Source organism: Microcebus murinus, chromosome 9 (assembly GCF_040939455.1).
Source record: "Microcebus murinus isolate Inina chromosome 9, M.murinus_Inina_mat1.0, whole genome shotgun sequence".
Taxonomy (NCBI): domain Eukaryota; kingdom Metazoa; phylum Chordata; class Mammalia; order Primates; family Cheirogaleidae; genus Microcebus; species Microcebus murinus.
The window spans coordinates 100266292-100284332 of record NC_134112.1 but is presented as its reverse complement, the minus strand read 5'-3'; the positions used below and the strand labels follow the sequence as shown (position 1 = coordinate 100284332).

At 46.7% G+C, this 18041-nt stretch overlaps 1 protein-coding gene across 1 annotated transcript in view; it reads right to left on the bottom strand.

Moving 5' to 3' along the window:
* DPP6 (dipeptidyl peptidase like 6) overlaps nucleotides 1-17821 on the bottom strand; it is an 827489-nt gene extending 809668 nt beyond the window's left edge. The window contains exon 1 of the mRNA XM_076006752.1: nucleotides 17349-17821. Within this exon, the coding sequence (XP_075862867.1) occupies nucleotides 17349-17399 (51 nt within the window). The 5' untranslated portion in view covers nucleotides 17400-17821. The remainder of the gene's footprint in view (nucleotides 1-17348) is intronic.
* Nucleotides 17822-18041: the final 220 nt, after the last annotated feature.

Sequence of the window (18041 nt, the reverse complement as noted above, 5' to 3'; positions counted from 1 at the left end):
AGTCAGGCAGCGAGACCACCAAGTGCTCCTGAATGGCCAGGATGAGGCTCCGTCCCTCCCCTGCAGCCCCCACCCCTGCTTTGCTACGCAGCCGAGCATGCCCTAGCACCAGCCTGATGATCTGCATGAGCCGTTAAAGGTTACTTCGCGGCTACCCTCCTGTCCAGAGGCCGAACCTCAGCATCCTCGATGAAGACCAGAGACCACCTAAGATCTCTAAGTAAACCATTTGGGGGAAAAGAAAATAAAGGATTAAAACAACAACAAAATAGAAAGCAATTCTTGATGCTCTTTACCGACATGAGTATAATCCTTTTAAAATAAATTCAATAGGCAACCATTTAAACTTTCATTCACAAAAAAATTGAACCACTTTAACCACTGATTTTATGACTGTTCATAAAGATTCCTATAATGAAATCCTTGAAGATGGCAGTTTTTGAGTTCATTTGACATATGCTGAATTAATAAAGAAAAATACACACCATGTTCTTAGTAAAAGAGCTACTACATAAAATGAGGTCACTGTGTAATAAGCTCTGTTCTTAGACTGTGTGACTGTGGAAATTAACACTCTCTTTGTACTTCCAGTGGGCATTCACTGGTACTCTACCGTCTGCATGCCTCCCTCCATGTCTAAAAGTGAATTGTGTTAAAATAACCAGATAACCGCATCTGTCTCTATTTCCAAGGTTTTTCTCTTATCTAGCTGTAGTCTGAATTTTTCCTTTTAAAACCCGTAACTGCACTTTTTTGATTAAGTTTGTTGTCTCTTCCTCTGTGAAATAAATGTTTCTTATCTCCTCATAGTATGTGTTACCAGAAACATGAACTGTTAGATTAGAAACTTCTGAAATTCTTTATAACTCTAACTCCCAGTGGGCACATTGAATCCATTCTATAGTACCTTGTGTAAGTAATGATCCACTAAATATATAAATAGCCCCATGTTTTTAATTTTACCATCTCACATGTCAATCCATTTTTTTCAAAAACTTTTTTTGTAACAACAACAACAACATATCTAATTTTTGTTGTCTTCTGTTATACAAAAAACTGCCAGGCTCTAATTTCAATCCAGGGATGTGGATCTCTCAAAATCATATAACAAAAATCAGTTTCTATTTCTAAGAAAGCCCTCCAGATATTCATAAACACTTGTCACATTCTCCATATCACATCTGATCTTTCCTAGTGTGTCAGCCACGGTTCTCCAGAGGAGCAAAATCAACAGGATGTACATATGCATCCAGAAAGAGATTTATATTAAGGAATCAGCTTACGTGGGTATGGGAGCTTGCAAGTCCAAGATCTGCAGGGAGGACCAGCGGGCTGGAGACCCGAAGCAGAGCTGACGCTGCAGCTCAAGTCCAAAGACCGTCTGCTTTGGGACTGCCTGTCACTCAAGGGGAGATCAGCCTTTAGTCCTACTCAGACCTTCAACTGATTGGAGGAGCTGCGCTACACCAGGAGAGGCAATCTGCTTTACCCAAAGCCCACTGATTTAAACGTTAGCCTCATCCAAAAATACCCTCATGGAAACATCCGGAATGATGTCGGACCACACATCCGGGGACCATGCCCCAGCTAAGTTGACACATAAAAATTAATCATCACACCTAGGCTATACATTGTAGTTTACTTCAAATTTCCTTTGCCAACACAACTTCTAATCTTTTATGATTCGGATGCCCCTCTTCTGGATGAGAGCCAGCTTATCTGTTCTTCTTTACACATATGGCACCCAGAACTAAAACTCCAGCTGAAATTTCATCTGCACAAAGGGCATCAGAACGCTTAGCTCTTCAATATTAGCTTCTGTCTTAGCTAGTGGTATTTGATATTAATTTAACAGAAGCCTACAATATTTTGCTTCTACCTTGATACAGATTTTCTTCATAAAAGCTGGGCTTGAAGGCCCCTGTAGTGCTCTTACAACATATTTCATGTATTAAAAAATATACATATAAAACTTCTCTTAGTCTCTTTAGTTTATTTTTTCTAACTTTTATGTATTGTAAGTCCTACCACCCAAGCTTCACTGTTGCTGCTCTTTCTATTGATTTGCTATGATTAGCTCTTTCTAAGTTCTTTAGGATTTGGTCCCTGGATCAAATAGCAATACCGTCTCCACTTTTCAAAGCTGATGCTGCCCACGTGTTGTTCTGCTCAGTTTTCCCCATGCACCTCCTTGTTTCTCAATACCGTATTAGCACATCTTCACACTTAGTCAAGTGAGTTCTTCTGCCTCTACTCAGTGAAGCACCTTATATCTTTCTCACAATGGTCACAATTTTTTTCACAAATTATGTTTTCTTTAAATTTAATTTAAATTATTCTTTTCAAACTCTTCACTTGTAGTAGCAAATTGCCAATAAGTAGCTGTTTCGATCTCTTTAAAAATAGTCTTAATTATATATTTTTATAAATTTTTGCTTTGGATGGACAATCCATGAAAACCATCTTTCTCACTTATCTTTCACATAGATAGTAGCTTCAAAACACCTTTCTTACTTATAAAAAAAATCCAAACCTAGACTGCAATATCTACATTGAAATAATAACGATTTCAATCTGCTTTTATTTTGCAGAATACATCAGACTTGTAATCGAACAGTTAGTTGCATAATCATGATACTAGCTATTTCTGCTACGAGACTGTAAGCCCTAAGAGGGCAAGGTGGGACTATTTTTTGTTCATTGTGGTATCTCAGTGTCTGAATACCAGACACTCAATAAATAGTGACCAAACGTCCTGTTCTCATTTACTCATTCAAGAGGTGATTAGGGTCAGTGTGATTCAGAATGCCCACTGTCACCACCGTAGCCCCTCTGCTGTCCCCACCAAGGCAGTAACCCTGGTGGAATTCAGCTTTACCCATCCCCGTCCTACTCTCCATCAATGAGGGTGCCGAGGACAGGCAAACTGCCCCAGCGTGGACAGCTGAAAGATGGCGCTGGAGAACCCAAGAACAACCTCATTCTAGCTCTCTAGCTGGTGAAAGATGGGCCCATCGGCCTCTCTGCACTGGCAGTGCAGACGCAGGACACTCCCTCCTCCTCACAGATCTGACGGTCGGCAATCTCAGGGAGCAGCACAAAGCCCCCACTCCCCAAAGTCCCCTCCCCACTTCAGTGAGAGACGGAACCCCGCTGCCGATCTCTTGTGAGGCGCCAAGGGTATGAAGTATTCAAGGTCACAGCAGTCGCTCGGCCTTTAATTATGGAACCTAAATCCAACAACCGAAGAGTCGGAAGATGACGAGGTGCAAGGATGGGAGAATAAAAAGCAAAGTCGTGAGTCGAGCCCCCAGAATTGAAGTACTGGATAAGCCCTACGTGTAGTCTCAGTCAATATTGCATTAATAGGATTTGACTGAATGATTATGTTTTTCTATATTGAAAAGTATCATTTCTGTCTCGGATACCCAATGTTTGATCCCTTCTCTTAAGATGACAGGGTCACATACATCTGAGCTGGCTACTACTGGTTTTCCACCTGCTACCTGGGTGACCCTGGGCAACTTTCTCATTGAACTTCTTTGAGCCTCCTTGGAAAACTAAAGATAATATTGAAACTGCCCTTACAAATTAATAAAGAGGGGTACAAGGCAAGAACCACGGTGAGAGCCTAACTAAAAATAAGGCCCAACTAAAAATAATGACAATAATTAGCCACTGTCCCTCCCCTCCTCCATTTGCTTCTCTATAATGACCACTCTGGAGCCACACAGCTGGTGGTCATAAAGATTCTTAGCTTTCTCCATAGAAACCATCACCTTTTTGAAATTAGGGGTCGTTTCTGAGATGTCTTCCAGGTCCCACACTCCAGTGGCACGGCTGGCCCACCCAGAGCAGTGGCCTATACTGAGGAAGTGACTCCACTGGTCTTGTGACCCCCGCCCAACAACCTGGTGAGCAAAGACGACAATGTCTACAACCCTACGTTTCCACCCCAAACCCAGGCGATGAGCAGATTCAATTGCCTACGCCAAACTGTCTTTACAAACCCGTCTCCCAGATTCTCAGGGAGGCGGATTTGAGAAATTTCTCCCATCTCCCCGCTGAGCACTACGCAGAGTCAACTCTTCCTCTGCCATAGACTCTGCTGTCCCAGCACACTGGCTTCCGCTTGGGCAGCGGGGCAAAGGAGCCTGGCTGGGCGGCAACAAGACTGCTTTCATCCAGGGCTGTGACGGGGGCTCAGCGAGACGCAGCGTGCAAAGTGCCAGCCTCGTGGCTCGCTATTAATACGTGCTAGGCACTGAATAAACGGCAGCTCCTGGAAGGAACCCCTGAATAGCAGGGTCTTTGGGCCCGACTGCGCCATTTGCCCAGAGCCCCTGGAGTCCTCCTCAGGCATCCCTCCATCCCACACCCGCCGCACCCTAACGCGCTGCTCCAGGTACCTTGCTGGGTTCTTTCCTGGCTCTTAAACCGAAGAGGGACCGGTTCCATCAAGCCCTGTGTCCTTAGCAGCCTCCCGATCCTCAGCTCTGGCTGGACTGCGCCGACATGGCGAGCGCTCAGCATCCGCAAGCCTGGGCGGCTCCCGTCCCTGCGGCGGGCGTCCCCGGCACTGCCGACCCCCCAAGGGCTGCTCATCCCAACGCCCTGGCTTGTGAGGACAGACACAAGCTGAAAACAAGAGGCTCAGTTCTCCCTGTCGCAAGTAAGGGCAAAGCGCCCCTCCTGCCCTCCTTCTAAGAGCTTTACCTTAGACAACATGTCACGATAAGCACTTTTTCATCACTCCTTGGTCACACGTCCTTTTGAAGACTAGAGAGGTAGGTCTTTCCCAAGCACCTGGGAACCATTTTTATTTTTATTTTTTTTTGCAATGCAGACATCAAGGCAGGAAGCACCCCTACCTCCCGTTTCTGGAGCCTGACTCCAGCGGGCACCTGAGCCGGCGTGACTGCCGCCTGCCCTGCAGATACAGGCCTTGTCTTCCTCTGGACAAAGCCCGTCAGCAGCTAACACAGGCGGTCACCCCCACAACCAGGGGAAGTTAGGGTGAACCACATTTGACAAATGCCGCTGCCAAGTCCTCTTCCTCAAGGACGAGTTACTGCTATCTTGCAAAGGTATATTTACTGGATGGCATCCGCCCGGCTACTCGAGGGGCAAGACTTCCCGTCTTTGACATCGCTCAGCGTATGGCCTGTGACATGCATCGCTGTTTGGTTTAATGCCAATCCTAACCCTAAAAGCGTTCTCTTTCTCTGTTACCTTTGTGGAGAGGATGTTGGGGTTGGGAGAAGATCCTGTTTTAAATCCTGTTTCCCCAACAGTCTCTGTTGTAAAGGTTCCACGAGGGAATCGGCAGTGGGCCACACTGCAGTCATTCTTGCTGTGACTAAACCACACTGTAAGCTGAACACGCCTGCCCCACATTTGTGTTTAATATTCAGGAGCTCAGGGAAGAAAGGAGGAAAGAAATACAGGCTGACGTAGTCAGAAAACTTCTAGTATGAGGGGCACGTGCACCAAGACCCTGTGGCCACCCGGATTAACCTAAATACAACTCTGCAAAGAGCTCAGATCTTCATTCTTCAAACTACTGTATTGCAGAAGAATTCCCCAGGTCAGCACAGAGATAACAAGGGTGGGTCTCTTGTTACTAGATGAAGCATAACCCTGCTAAACCACAACGCCATTCCTGCAGTCTCTCCCGTTGGTTCCGGCGGAAGTTAACATTATTCTCAGCGAGAGAACGTTTTCTTATTCTCGTTGGGAGACCCACCCCTGTAACACCCCCTCCTCCTCGCCGTCCCCTGCTTTGCTTTTAGGAAGGACAGTTCCCCCTCCTAGCCAAACTGCAGTGACCATCTCAGACTCTGGACCTACCCATGACAGTGGTCTGGGAAGAGAGAGTCTCGACCTTTTTCCACAGAGGTCTCTGAATCGCACTCTATGGACCTTTCAGATCATCTTCATCTCTTAACCCTGGCACTGAATCCATTTCCAAGGAAGTAACCTCCATGAGAAATTTCACTTCCCACACGTCTGCTAGGTGGTCCGAAAACATCTCTAACCCCTTGGAACATTCTGGATCACACAGAAGCTTGAGGAATGCATTAACTGCCATTAGCATTGTTAATGTAAGAGGGAATTTTGAAATTTGCATAAGAGCATTTTAACATTATCTCCTTTCTATGTACTAAAGAAGAAAAAGAAAAGCCTTTGTGGTTGACTTTAGAATTGAGAGTCTTATCTGTAGTAATTAACATTTCCTAGATGCCTTTTAATAAAAAAAAAAAAAACACACCATTTTAAATAATCATAGCCAAAAATAGACTTTAAAGTGAGAAAATACCCAGTTCTTCCTTAATGACAAAACTCCAAAAGGAAAGACATCATTTTGACCATAATTCTACCCACACACTCTCACCCTATAGTGAATCAAATTTAAAATGGGATGGTTGAAAGTAAAATCATTTTGGGGTCATAGCTCTCAGACCTCTTTGTTACCAAAAAGCATGCTACAGATAGCATGAAAAGGCTGAAAAGAAAAAAATAAGACATGACATGCTCAGAATGTGGAGGTGTAAGGGTAAGTACAAATTAAAAATAAGAGATTTAATTGAGCCAGTTGAAAATAAGGAAACAGTCACTCCCCACACACAGACCTTTTCTTTCAGAATTTCTCTGTTCTTTACGAATATAAATATTTTACACACACACACACACACACACACACGCACGCACGCACGCATATATACATCAAGGAACCAGGAGCTCTCTCTTTGAAACGCAGTCATCAAGGAAGCTAAAATCCTGTCTTCCAGTTTCCTGGGAAGAGACGGGTCTAACTTGCCACCGGCTCCACATTGCAAACCCCGCCTCCCACGCTGGGCAGCACCCACTCAGCTGCACGGAAGGAGACTGCAGTCTCTCTCTGCCATCTTTTTTTTTTTTAGCAGATGGCCCGCAATGCCCATCACATTCAGGTTTCGTGCTTTCTCATGGGTAATTTCCTGGTTGGGAGGATATTTTATTTTAAATCATATGTCCCCGACAGGGGATTTGCCGTGTAACAGGCAGTGCTCACAACCTCAGCGGGGCTCCACGAGGCCCTGGGTGGCCAGCTGCCCCAGGCGTGGTCTGTAGCCAGAGCCAGGCAGAGGGGCGAGCACAGAAACTGAGAGTTCGCCGCGGAGAAAGGTTTAGAACAATTTGACAGAGAGACTTTACCATTTTGGATGTAGTAATGCAAAATGTGGGTTTGCATTTTCTGTGTCTTCTATTTTTAAAATTATTTTATTTGATTGTATTTTATGAAAGCACTCACCCACAATATGATAGGAATTTTAAAAGCGAAAACAAAAAGCTGGCCCTTCAGCACAGATAGTTTGAGAACCCAGCACAGATAGTTTGAGAACCGATACATGCAGAACTAAATTCTAGCATGCATCAGAATCGCCCTCCCTGTGAGTTTCTGATTCAACAGGTCTGGACAGGGCCCAGGAGTGGGAACTTCTGAAGGGCCCAGCTAGCCCCGAGACTGCTGGTCCGGGCACCACACTTTGAGAACCACTCTCTAAAACACATTTCAGAGTGGCGATGGCTCTAGTTTACCTTCAGAAATAAAACTGTGAGTCGACACCAAGTTAGCTCTAGTATACGTTTTATTTTCATGGTTCGATTATAACGATCTTCAACTATCTTAATGAGGAGGATGCAAAGTTCAGTTTCCTACGTGTTAATACGCACCTGAGCACACACCTGTACCTCCCTGAGCACACACTCACACACTCTCTCACACGGAGTCCGGGCCTTGATGGTTTCAGTGGCCTCGGTCTGAATTAATGCTCGAGCACACTGAGCACAACACACTTCTCAGGAGCTAACCGGCAGTGAGAGATTGAATTATATTAAACTGTTGTGTTTTGCAAGCAGCTATTTGCAAGGTCCTCTGAGAGCCTTAATGACATTCAAAATCCAAGACTAAGATGGATCCGTTTTTTAAGTAAGTCTACAAATAAAAACATCATTTGCTAGCAGTCTGGCCAAGTTGGTCAGGGGGAAATGTATTTCAGGAGAAAACAAAACAACAGAACGTGGGTAAGAGAGAAGACCCATCACATTTCTGTCAGCAATCTCCCGGACTCCCTTTAGTGCCAATGAATGGTTTCTCTAGTCTCAGAGTACGGCTGGACGGTGCGATCACCGGGACTGGGCTCTCCTCGAGCTGTGGCATGAAATTCCCATTATAAAGGCAACGTTAGACACTTCACACACCTGGGCGAGAACGTAAATTTGGTTTAGGATAATCCAAGGAGGAGAAGAGGAAGGAGAGGAAGGAGAGGAGGGAGAGGAGGGAGAGGAGGGAGGGGAAAGAGAGAAAGAATAGCTAGGACTAGAGGGAAGGAAAAGTGGGGAGGGGAGGGAGAGGAGCAGCTGATGTGAAATTGTTTTCAAGGCCTTAGTTGCCCCCGCCCCTTAAGCAGGTGAAAAATAACAACAGCTAACAATAAACAGGTAGGAATGTGTGGAAGCTGAGAAACTGAAAAAGATATCAATGATTAGATGAAACATAAGGTGTCTCTAGCTGTTACGTTCATAGTTACTCTGATCAAACTTTTAAATTTGGGGTTGAAAAAAATAGAGATGTCTCTCCGGGAAAAGAGACCAGGAAGGAGCCACATGACAGTGTCTGAACTGAAGCGAAAGGCTGTCACATGAAAAGAAAAACAAAGAGAGGCTTCACGTACGTAGTTAAAAGGCTCAGAGCTGGAACCGTAGGTGGAAATGAACCGAAGGCTTGTTTCTTGTGAACCGGACAAGCACCGTGGTGTAACAAGTACATCCTGTGGGGGCCTGCATGCATTCCAGAGGGGCTAGAAACCCCGTGAGGGTAGGGCGGAAGAGAAGTAGTTCTAGATGACCTCTACATTCTCTTCTTTTTTCAGGCTCTATGTTTCTTCCCAGTTGGCACTGAATAGAAGAGAATTTCTGAAGGAACATGTCGTAGTTTGCAAAGAACTTGGCCTGGAGATGTGTGAGCTCCGAGCTCACTTTTGCGATGTGATCTCTCCAAGTCTTAGCCCTCAACTGTAAAAAGGAAATAATATCTGTCTTGCCAACACAATGGGTTGATCTAATATAATAACATAGTATATTCTAAAGTATTTTATAAGCTGTCAAGTTTTTATGCAACTGTTATTAATATAATTAAGCTTAAAATGAAAGGGTGAGGATCTTAAAAACACATGCACAATTTACAAATTCATGGGAAGGAAAATAGCAAAAAATAGTCATCAGATAAAAAGTTTGCTCTAAATAAAAAAATTTCTAGAGAACTAAGAATGAGGAAATCTTTCATTTTCTATTATATTGATAGATAATTTTTAAAAGTGTGTTAATTCCTCTTTGCCTTAGCACAGAATCTAGTCCATAATCGAAATCATCTCGGTAAGAATTGAAGACTTTTGGTCTTTAGGCTCGAAGATTACTAATTCTCATTTCCTAAAAATATAGAACAAGAAGGTATGGAAAATTGAGCACAATTTATACTGAGGCCAAGACATACCCTCAAAGTTCCATTTTTATTATAAAGTATTGAAATAATATGAGCTGGTTAGTTTAGTTTACCCAGGTTCATAGTTGGGTTCCTATTAGTGGAGGTTTTGCTACACGTTGCTTATATATAGCAAAAACCATAAAATGGGAATTACACTTGTCATTTGTCTGTGGCCTGATAAAAGCATCAGTCAGTAGGAGGGGAAGAAGAGAGAGAAGAAAGTCTTACTTTCAAATACCAGTATCAGTAAAGAAAATGTGACTTAGGCGGCTCCCCTTGGCGAGACCCAGAGCAACCACCTCCCGTCCAGCTGAGGCAGTGCCAACCGGGCCCTGCGGCCAGCCGGGCTAGCCAGATATTTCCTTTTATTTTCACAGATGATTAACACCACACTGGAAACCAGAACATCCTTGGCACTCCTGTTTTATTACAGTGTGGTTATTTAACAGCCCAGAAAGTCAAGCTAAGTGATTGCATCCACAGCTCTTACCCAACCCATCTGCAGCTACACCGGACAGTGGTCCAAGCATTTGTGTGTGTGCATGTGTGTGCACACGGTGCACCCCTCACACACACACACACACACACACACACACACACACATGCATAGTCTGTCTGGGTCATGGAGGCTGGGGTGTGATTGCTCTCAATTTTGTGACTTCTTGGTATATCAATTTATGCCACCTATTTTATTTCTCTATAAACAGTGACTTGCTGGCCGGGCGCAGTGGCTCACGCCTATAACCCCAGCACTCTGGGAGGCTGAAGCGGGCGGATTGCTCAAGGTCAGGAGTTCAAAACCAGCCTGAGCAAGAGCAAGACCCTGTCTCTACTATAAATAGAAATTAATTGGCCAACTAATATATATAGAAAAAATTAGCCGGGCATGGTGGCACATGCCTGTAGTCCAGCTACTCGGGAGGCTGAGGCAGGAGGATTGCTTGAGCCCAGGAGTTTGAGGTTGCTGTGAGCTAGGCTGACGCCACGGCACTCACTCTAGCCTGGGCAAGGGAGACTCTGTCTCAAAACAAACAAACAAACAAACAAAACAGTGACTTGCTGAGATGGACAGGTAGGATGGGAGATCTCATGAAAGTCAGTGCAGAAGAAATTATAGTGCCAACAGAGTATCTGTTCTGGAGTGGAGGGTTACTTCTAAAGCATGTCCTAAAGTTGATCACTGAAGAGACAGTGATAAGGTGACCCTTGACTGGGAGAGGGAGCTGAAAGGGACCTCAGGAACAATCAGTCTATTCCAATTTCCTTATTGAGGAAACAGAGGTCCAGGAAGCCGCCTGCAGCAGCCACTCACAGGTGATGGCATATTCCAGAACTTCTCTGCTGGTCCGGGGCTGTCTTTCATTTTATTGTATCACCCTCCTCATTTCTACCTGGTCCATTTGGTTTGAAACAAACTTTCAGGTGGACCCCATACCAATAGGAGAGAAGCTTGTAGTCAGAAAGATTGCTCTTTCCTGGACAGGAAGAAAAGGGAGAGAAGGACGGTTGAATTTCTTTAAACCGTTTGTTTCTCTCCATGCCCAGTCTATACCTGAGGCTAGAAAATTCAAATTAAAAACACAGCATGTTTCCCCAGGATTTCCCCCTGGTGATTATTTCTCTGTCTGTCTGTCTCTCATGCATGTTGCACCTTGTCTTCCTCCTTACTCTAAGTGCTCTGTCTTTCCATATATTCTGATTCTTCCAAAAACCCATAAAACAAGACTTGACTGCATATTTCCCAAAAGACCTCCTTATAAATGCTATAGATATTTCCTTAGGCCTTTATGACCATGGTTATTTTAAAAACTCACCTCGGATACCATGTCGGTATCTCGGCTGCACCACAGACCTACTGTGGAGCATATGAGCATCCAGGCTGCAGCTGAGAACAGCAAAATCGGAACCCGCTAGGGGTATGGCAGTCGGGGGCTGGGCTGGGAACGGGGAGCGGTTGTCAGGCTCCAGGCACTGTGGAGACCCTCTGTCCTCACCCAATGTGTCCCTCAACTCTGCATGCCCGTAGGTGACTCTGCACCTCTCCAAATCTCCCAGCTCATTCTATCACCCAGCCTCTGCTAAGAGCCACTGCCCAAGATGGGTTTTTGGAACTTCCACTTCTTGAACGGAACCCCCTTTCTCTCATCCCCACAGGAAACCACCCTGGTAACGGGGAATTCTCACTGGCTCTGTCTACCTTTCCAGTCTTAGCTCAGCACGTCCAAAGGACCTAGAAGGTGTGGAGCATGCGCTTGCGGTCTAAAGTGTGGTCTTGTTAATCAAATGAAATTGTTTCCCATAACTAAAAGAGGTCATGAAATTCTTCTATATTGCTGAATTTATTTTAAATTAATATGTGGAAAAGAAAAAAAAAAACTTCTCTGGAGTAAATTTATTTGCCTCTGTGAACATTGGTTACACAAAGTGGGTGGTTCCTGCCATCCCCAACTACATCAGAGGTGAGGCGCCAGAGGGAAAAGCACTTGCTTGGGGCGCACAGCACCTGCTCCGGGAACTGGACTTCCCCCAAGCCCGGCTGCTGAAACCCTAAGACCGGTTGGACCCAACAGCTGCCGAAACCACGTGCCGTGACCGTGAGACCAGCTTCACCTGCCACCATCACTCACCAGCTCCCAAAAGCTTATCTAGTGCCAGTGAACTTTCTTTCCAAACGATAGGTGACGTTTCTCTTTCTAATAAAACTCGCAGCCTTCTCTTTGTTCTCCAGACATATTGAAGACCACTGGTCTGTGTGTAAGCCCCGCACTGCAACTCTTACAGCCTAGGTAAAATGTTTTAAATTTAGAGATTTGGCTCCATGTTTTATTTGACTTCAACACCTCCCAGCATTAAAAGGACATCGAGGCAGTAGTTATTTACCCTCTAAACGGGGCATACGCTTCGATTCTATTGTAGCTATGAGTAGAAAACACTCCGTGCATGGAACCATCTCTCCTGTTACCTGATGCATTAGAACTTGAAAGAGTTCGTGAAAGGAGAGAAACGTGCAACTAAAATCACAGGCCTTTCTAAGAAATGCACAGTCTATGCTAAGCAGCCTTCAAGCAATGAACCACTGCCCACTCATTTAACAGATTCATCCGTCTTAGTGCTTACTGTGCAAAGCACTTGTTCACAGGGGTAAGAGATGCCAATATTTCGAAGTGCACCACACCTCTTGGTAATAGCACTGAGAGTTCAAGGATCAAATGATGAACAAGTTTGGAGTCATGTGATTAGTGACCAGGATGGGTTACAGAGAAGGGGGAAATGGCTCTGGGACAGGAAGTGGTCAATTTTGTACATTTACACGTTCAAACCCTTAGAATCAGAGGACACATAAACTAAAGATCTGAACAGAGAACTCTGTGGAAAAACAGGACATCCTTCCCACTGAGGCTTTATTCTAGACATTTTATAAAACACCCTGTGCGGATCCTCTCAATTCTGGCTTTGGGAACGTCTTCCTAGAAATATTAGCAACTTCGTATATTTTTCATGGGCCATTAACATATTTAAAATATTCCAAATCCTACAAACCTTGTAAGGAGGATGTGTGAAATGGACCCATGCCCAGCCCATTTTTCTTGCACAGATGAGATTAATCAATATCAATAGAGGAGTCTAGTTCTAAGGTTGCCTATTATATGAAAGGGTGATGAACAACTAGGAAGTAGAGAAATATCAACCCAAGTATCACACCACTAGAATACACGGTGGTAACTCTCAGAAATACGTAACCTTTAGAAGTAATTTTCGGAACCCACTTTGAGAAGGCAAATACCTCCCCCTTCCCCTAATCCAGGCTAGAGTGCTCATATTTAGGATCAGCTCCAAGGGTTTTATCACCAAGTTATCAATCTGATTCCAACTAGCCTTACACAGAAGAAAAATATTGCATCACTAAAGGCTATGCCCCTAACTATCATCTCACAATTGTATGTTGCTATTCCCAAGTAGGTCTTGACAACAGAAGGTTTGTGTCCCCCACAAGCCCGCATAACCTACCTGTAAACCTCAAATGCCACTCACCAGGGCTTATTTATTATAAGTAGAGCACCATCGCTGGAATGTCATCTGTTTTGTTTAACCGAATCAGTTAAATACTCAAGTGGCTTGAAAGAATACTCTTAATTTTGGCAGTTCAGATCCAGGCATTGTAGCCAACGTCGTAAGGAGAAGACAATAGTTCTGAAAAGATACTAGGGTCGTAACATCACAGCTAAATCCAAACAATGGCCAAAGACCTAAAGTCAGTTCCAGTGACCACAGGGAAAAACTTCAGCTTTATCGTTCCCTACACAGGGAATTCTCAGACTGGAACTTCCACTTATAACCCACACCAATCACTTATGGGAGTCTCCAGCATGGCCGTGGCTCACAGACTTCTGATCCTCTGACTCTACATTTGGACCTGCTCTGATATGGCCCTGGTCACCGATGCTGCCCAATCCCGTCTACCAATCGCATACCAGGAAGGGGAGGACTCCAGTTGTCATAGGACAGTCCCCACAACTTTTATTTCTGACTAGCCTTTACTCTGTCTCCATTAAGCAGCTCAATGTCTTGGAAAAGCTCATATGGACAAAGCAGGGGAATTTAAGCATGAAGCAATACCCTTTATATAATAAAATTTCCCATTGTCCCCTAAAACCTCTGGCAAGAGGATGCACCCCTGTTAAAGAAGCAGGGTATCAACATAATAGCAAGAAAAGAATGACGGGGTTGAAAAACTGTGTACATCAATGTCCCTATGAATTCTCAAATGCAGATTTTTATGAAAACAACTATTTTAAACATAATTTATGTTCTGAGCAAGTGAAAAAATTCTAACTCTTTCTCAGTGTACTGAATTGCAGATCAAATGTGGCATGGTGAGTTCTTACAATGTTAGAAGTAAAGTTTATGATATAGGTCCTGCCCAACATATAAAGTAGGAGTTGTGAACTGACTCCACCTGCGGTATTTCTCCTGCTCACATTAACACGAAACAGAGCAGACGGTAAGCAGATACATTCGCCTTCTCGTAGCCCTCTGGCTGTAATCAGAAACAAACCCCTAAAGCAATGTGTGAGGAATGAAACAAATTTATTAAGATTTTTATAAGAATAGATTTTCAAGCTAAGCAACGTGGCACCGAAAGAACAAGCCAGGATGCTATCGTCACGGTCCCTGCAGAACTCCCGGTGAATCAACAGACTGCAGGTCCAGAACAGCCACACAGTGTGAACAGAAGTGACAGGAGGCCGGATTAAAAAACAATTTACATGCGTGGCTGTAACTGGACTTGGCATTTCCATGACCATTTGGGCAGTGCCAACTGTCTGCATTCCTCTCTCTCTCTCTCTCTTTCAAACATGAAACCTCAACTGCGAGCCCAGACGGCTCAAGGAGGCCTGAACGTAGACTCGGTTTGGGTGCCTGCGTGCATGTGGAAGCACTGATACTGCAGGGCCTGAAGCACCCTGCCGCTCTCTGCGGCAGTCAGATGTGCGGAAACTCAACCGTCAGTAACAGGAGCAAATCATCTAGTCCTCATCTTGCATGTAAAATACCATCTGAATTCCAATCAAGTTGTGAGGGAAAAGAATTTGCCAGTCATCTAATCCAAGAGAGGCTGTGATTAGCAAGAGTCTTCCAAAGCAACTGATGAAAAATCAGGGATCAGTAAGTCTTAAATGATCACTTGACTGAAGCCACACGGATTTGGTTGTGGCATAAAGTCTCAAATAAGTTATCAACCAGACTGTAGAGTCACAATTATCAATTTAAGAATTGACAGAACACTAACAAGTAGAGTAAGTCTGCATCTCATTTTTTCTCTTGGGCCAATAGATGACGCTTAAACTACTGGTTGCTGTAGAATGCTCCCAGCTCGGTTCAACGGGCTATAATCATACAGGGCTGGGGACGCAGGGAACATCGCATGGGATATCCTTATTCAGAGCACCAGGGAGAAATGTAATCAGCAATTCTTTCTTTATTTTTTGAAACAAAAGGCAGAGAGGGGACAGTGGGGGGGAAGACCTTCAAGGTTTCTAATGAAGATGTAATACAAAGATTTTTTTGTTGTTTCATAGCATACCATATAAGGTGTGAGTAGAAACATTTGACAGTAGATTTGTGAAATGAGTCAATAATGTCTCATTATCAGTACAATCAATCTGAATCCTCACCTTCAGCCTCAGTCATATACGTGTGGGTTTTATTCACGCACACGGTGGCATCATACAAATGAGGACTTATGGGTGTGGGTGGGCATTTAATTGGAAAACATTACTCCATGCACACTTCTGCCCTGTTTATGCAAGAAATTACACTGAACAAAACAACGGCTAAAAGGAAAGGGAGGAAAATTACAGAAACAGATGTCTTTTCATCAACAAGCAATTAGGTCAACCAGCCAGGGAACCCCCAGGGAGGGAGGTTCCCCTCAGTGGGGCTTGCCACCGTGGGAGTGGGGAGGGGTCCTGTAAATCCGCCCCCTGCAGCTGTCACGCCCCTGGGGCTGTCTTGAACGAAGCCGCTCACACCTCGAGCTCTGGACCAATGGAGCTCCTGTCTGCCCCGCAACAGGTGCTCGGCTGTGGGTGTGGTTGACCCAGCTGGGTATATGTTTGCTCAATTAAAATAAAATGTTCACCTGTCTCTTTTTCTTTAAAGCGAGACCTCAGCATGGGCCACTGACCGGGCCCTCCCCGACACCCCCTCGGCCCCCACCGCAGGACCCGGCCCACTCGGAGAGGACTCCGAGCTTGCCCCTGAAACAATTTCCGCATTTCTTGCTGAGTCTTCAAAAGTAACAGGGCAGTGCCCACCTCGTTGCTCCTCCCCCACAAAAACCAGAACCGGCGAGAAATATAAAAACGGGGACCCTCGGACCAGTCAGGCCAAACCAACACCCGACGGGTTAAAGCATCGCCCCAGTAAACACGCAGGCACGCGGGTCGCGCAGACCAAGATGGCAACCTCCTGTCCGCGGGAGGTGCCGGCCCGCTCCACCCGGCCCAGGAAGCCTGCGCGGCCGGCGCCCAGGCCCAGCCCAGCGGCGCCAGAGCAGGCGGGGGTGGCCGCCCGGGAGGCGGAACGCCTGGCCTCGCAGTTAGCGAAGTTGTCCGTGCGACGATGGCCCTCGGCCAGCAGCCCTGCGCCTCCCGCGGACCAGCCCTGTTTCCCCGGGGAACGCGGTCATTGGACAGGGGGGGTGGTGGCGATGTGCCATTGTTACCCTCTCCGTCACTGTCACCCTTTGGGGGGGCGTCATCTTCCCCAGCAGGGGAGCGGGGTACCGCTGGATGCGCGGCCGTGGACGGGGGCAGCAGGCGGAGGAGAGTGACTGGCGCCCGCCTGAGCGCAGCAAAGAAAGGCTCGGCAAACCCCAACAGGTCTCGGGCTCCCGGGACTCACAACCCGAGCCCGGCGCGGGCGCCAGGGCCCCGTGGCCCTTCCCTGGCCAAAGTGACCACCTCTCCACACTTCTCCCACCACAGCCCTGGGTGTCTGCTTGGAACTTAGACACGTGGCCAGAGAGGGCTCCTTCGCAGCCCCTTCCTCGCCTCGCGCACCCCACCTCGCGCCCAAAAACACAGAGCCACATGCCACGGGAGGGCGACGAGGAAGCTGCAAAGTTGCTATGTGCAAATGACTGCCTGCCGCTCCGCATCCGGGGCACCCTGGGTGGGTTGGGGGGAAGCGGTGGGAGCGCTGCTGCGCACCAGCGCGGGGTCGCTGTCATTCCCGGGGGCTGGAACTCCCTGGACAGACTGTCCCCGGCACCGCTCCTACTGCGGCCCGCCCCGCGCCCGCCCCGCCGCGCACTCACCATCACGTTGCCCTGCATCTTCGCGGTCTTGATCATGGCCTTTTCCTTCATTTTGCCCCAAATCTGAACCTGACTGCTGCGCGGGGAAGAGTAACTTAATCCATTGTCCCGGTGGTGATTAAAGTAGGTGGATTGGCCGATGACTGGGTGGGGACGGCTGTTTGAAGAAAAAAAATTGTTCCAGGTCTTCGATTTCCCCACTCTGCGCACTCCTGCCCCTCTCCGCTCCCGGCGGATCCCAGCAGTAATCAACTCCTGTTGGCGGCTGCGACTGAAGAGGGAAAAAAAAAGCTGGGGAGTGCAGGGTGGGTGGTGCTTTCAACAAAAAGCGGGGAGCTGAGGAGGAAGGCAGACTGCGAGCGAGCGAGCCAGAGACAGCTGCAGGTCCGCCGGAGCTCGCTGGCAGCACAGAGTCACCCGGCGCGGCTCGGCACGGAGCGCACTTGGGGACCCTGCGCCGCTCGACAGGCTGGCTGGGCGCCTCTGATGACAGCGGGGGGCGAACGGTCGCCACGCTGGTCCCCGAGGGCGGGAGCTAGGCCAGGCAGCGACGCTGGCGGCGGTGCGAGTGTGTGTTTGTGTCTGTGTGTGTCCGTGTCCGTGAGTCTGTGTGCGCGCGCGCGCGCCGGCGATTCTGCCTGAACCGAGCTGGACTCGGAAGCCGCTGGCTGCACCAAGGTTAAGCGAGCCCAC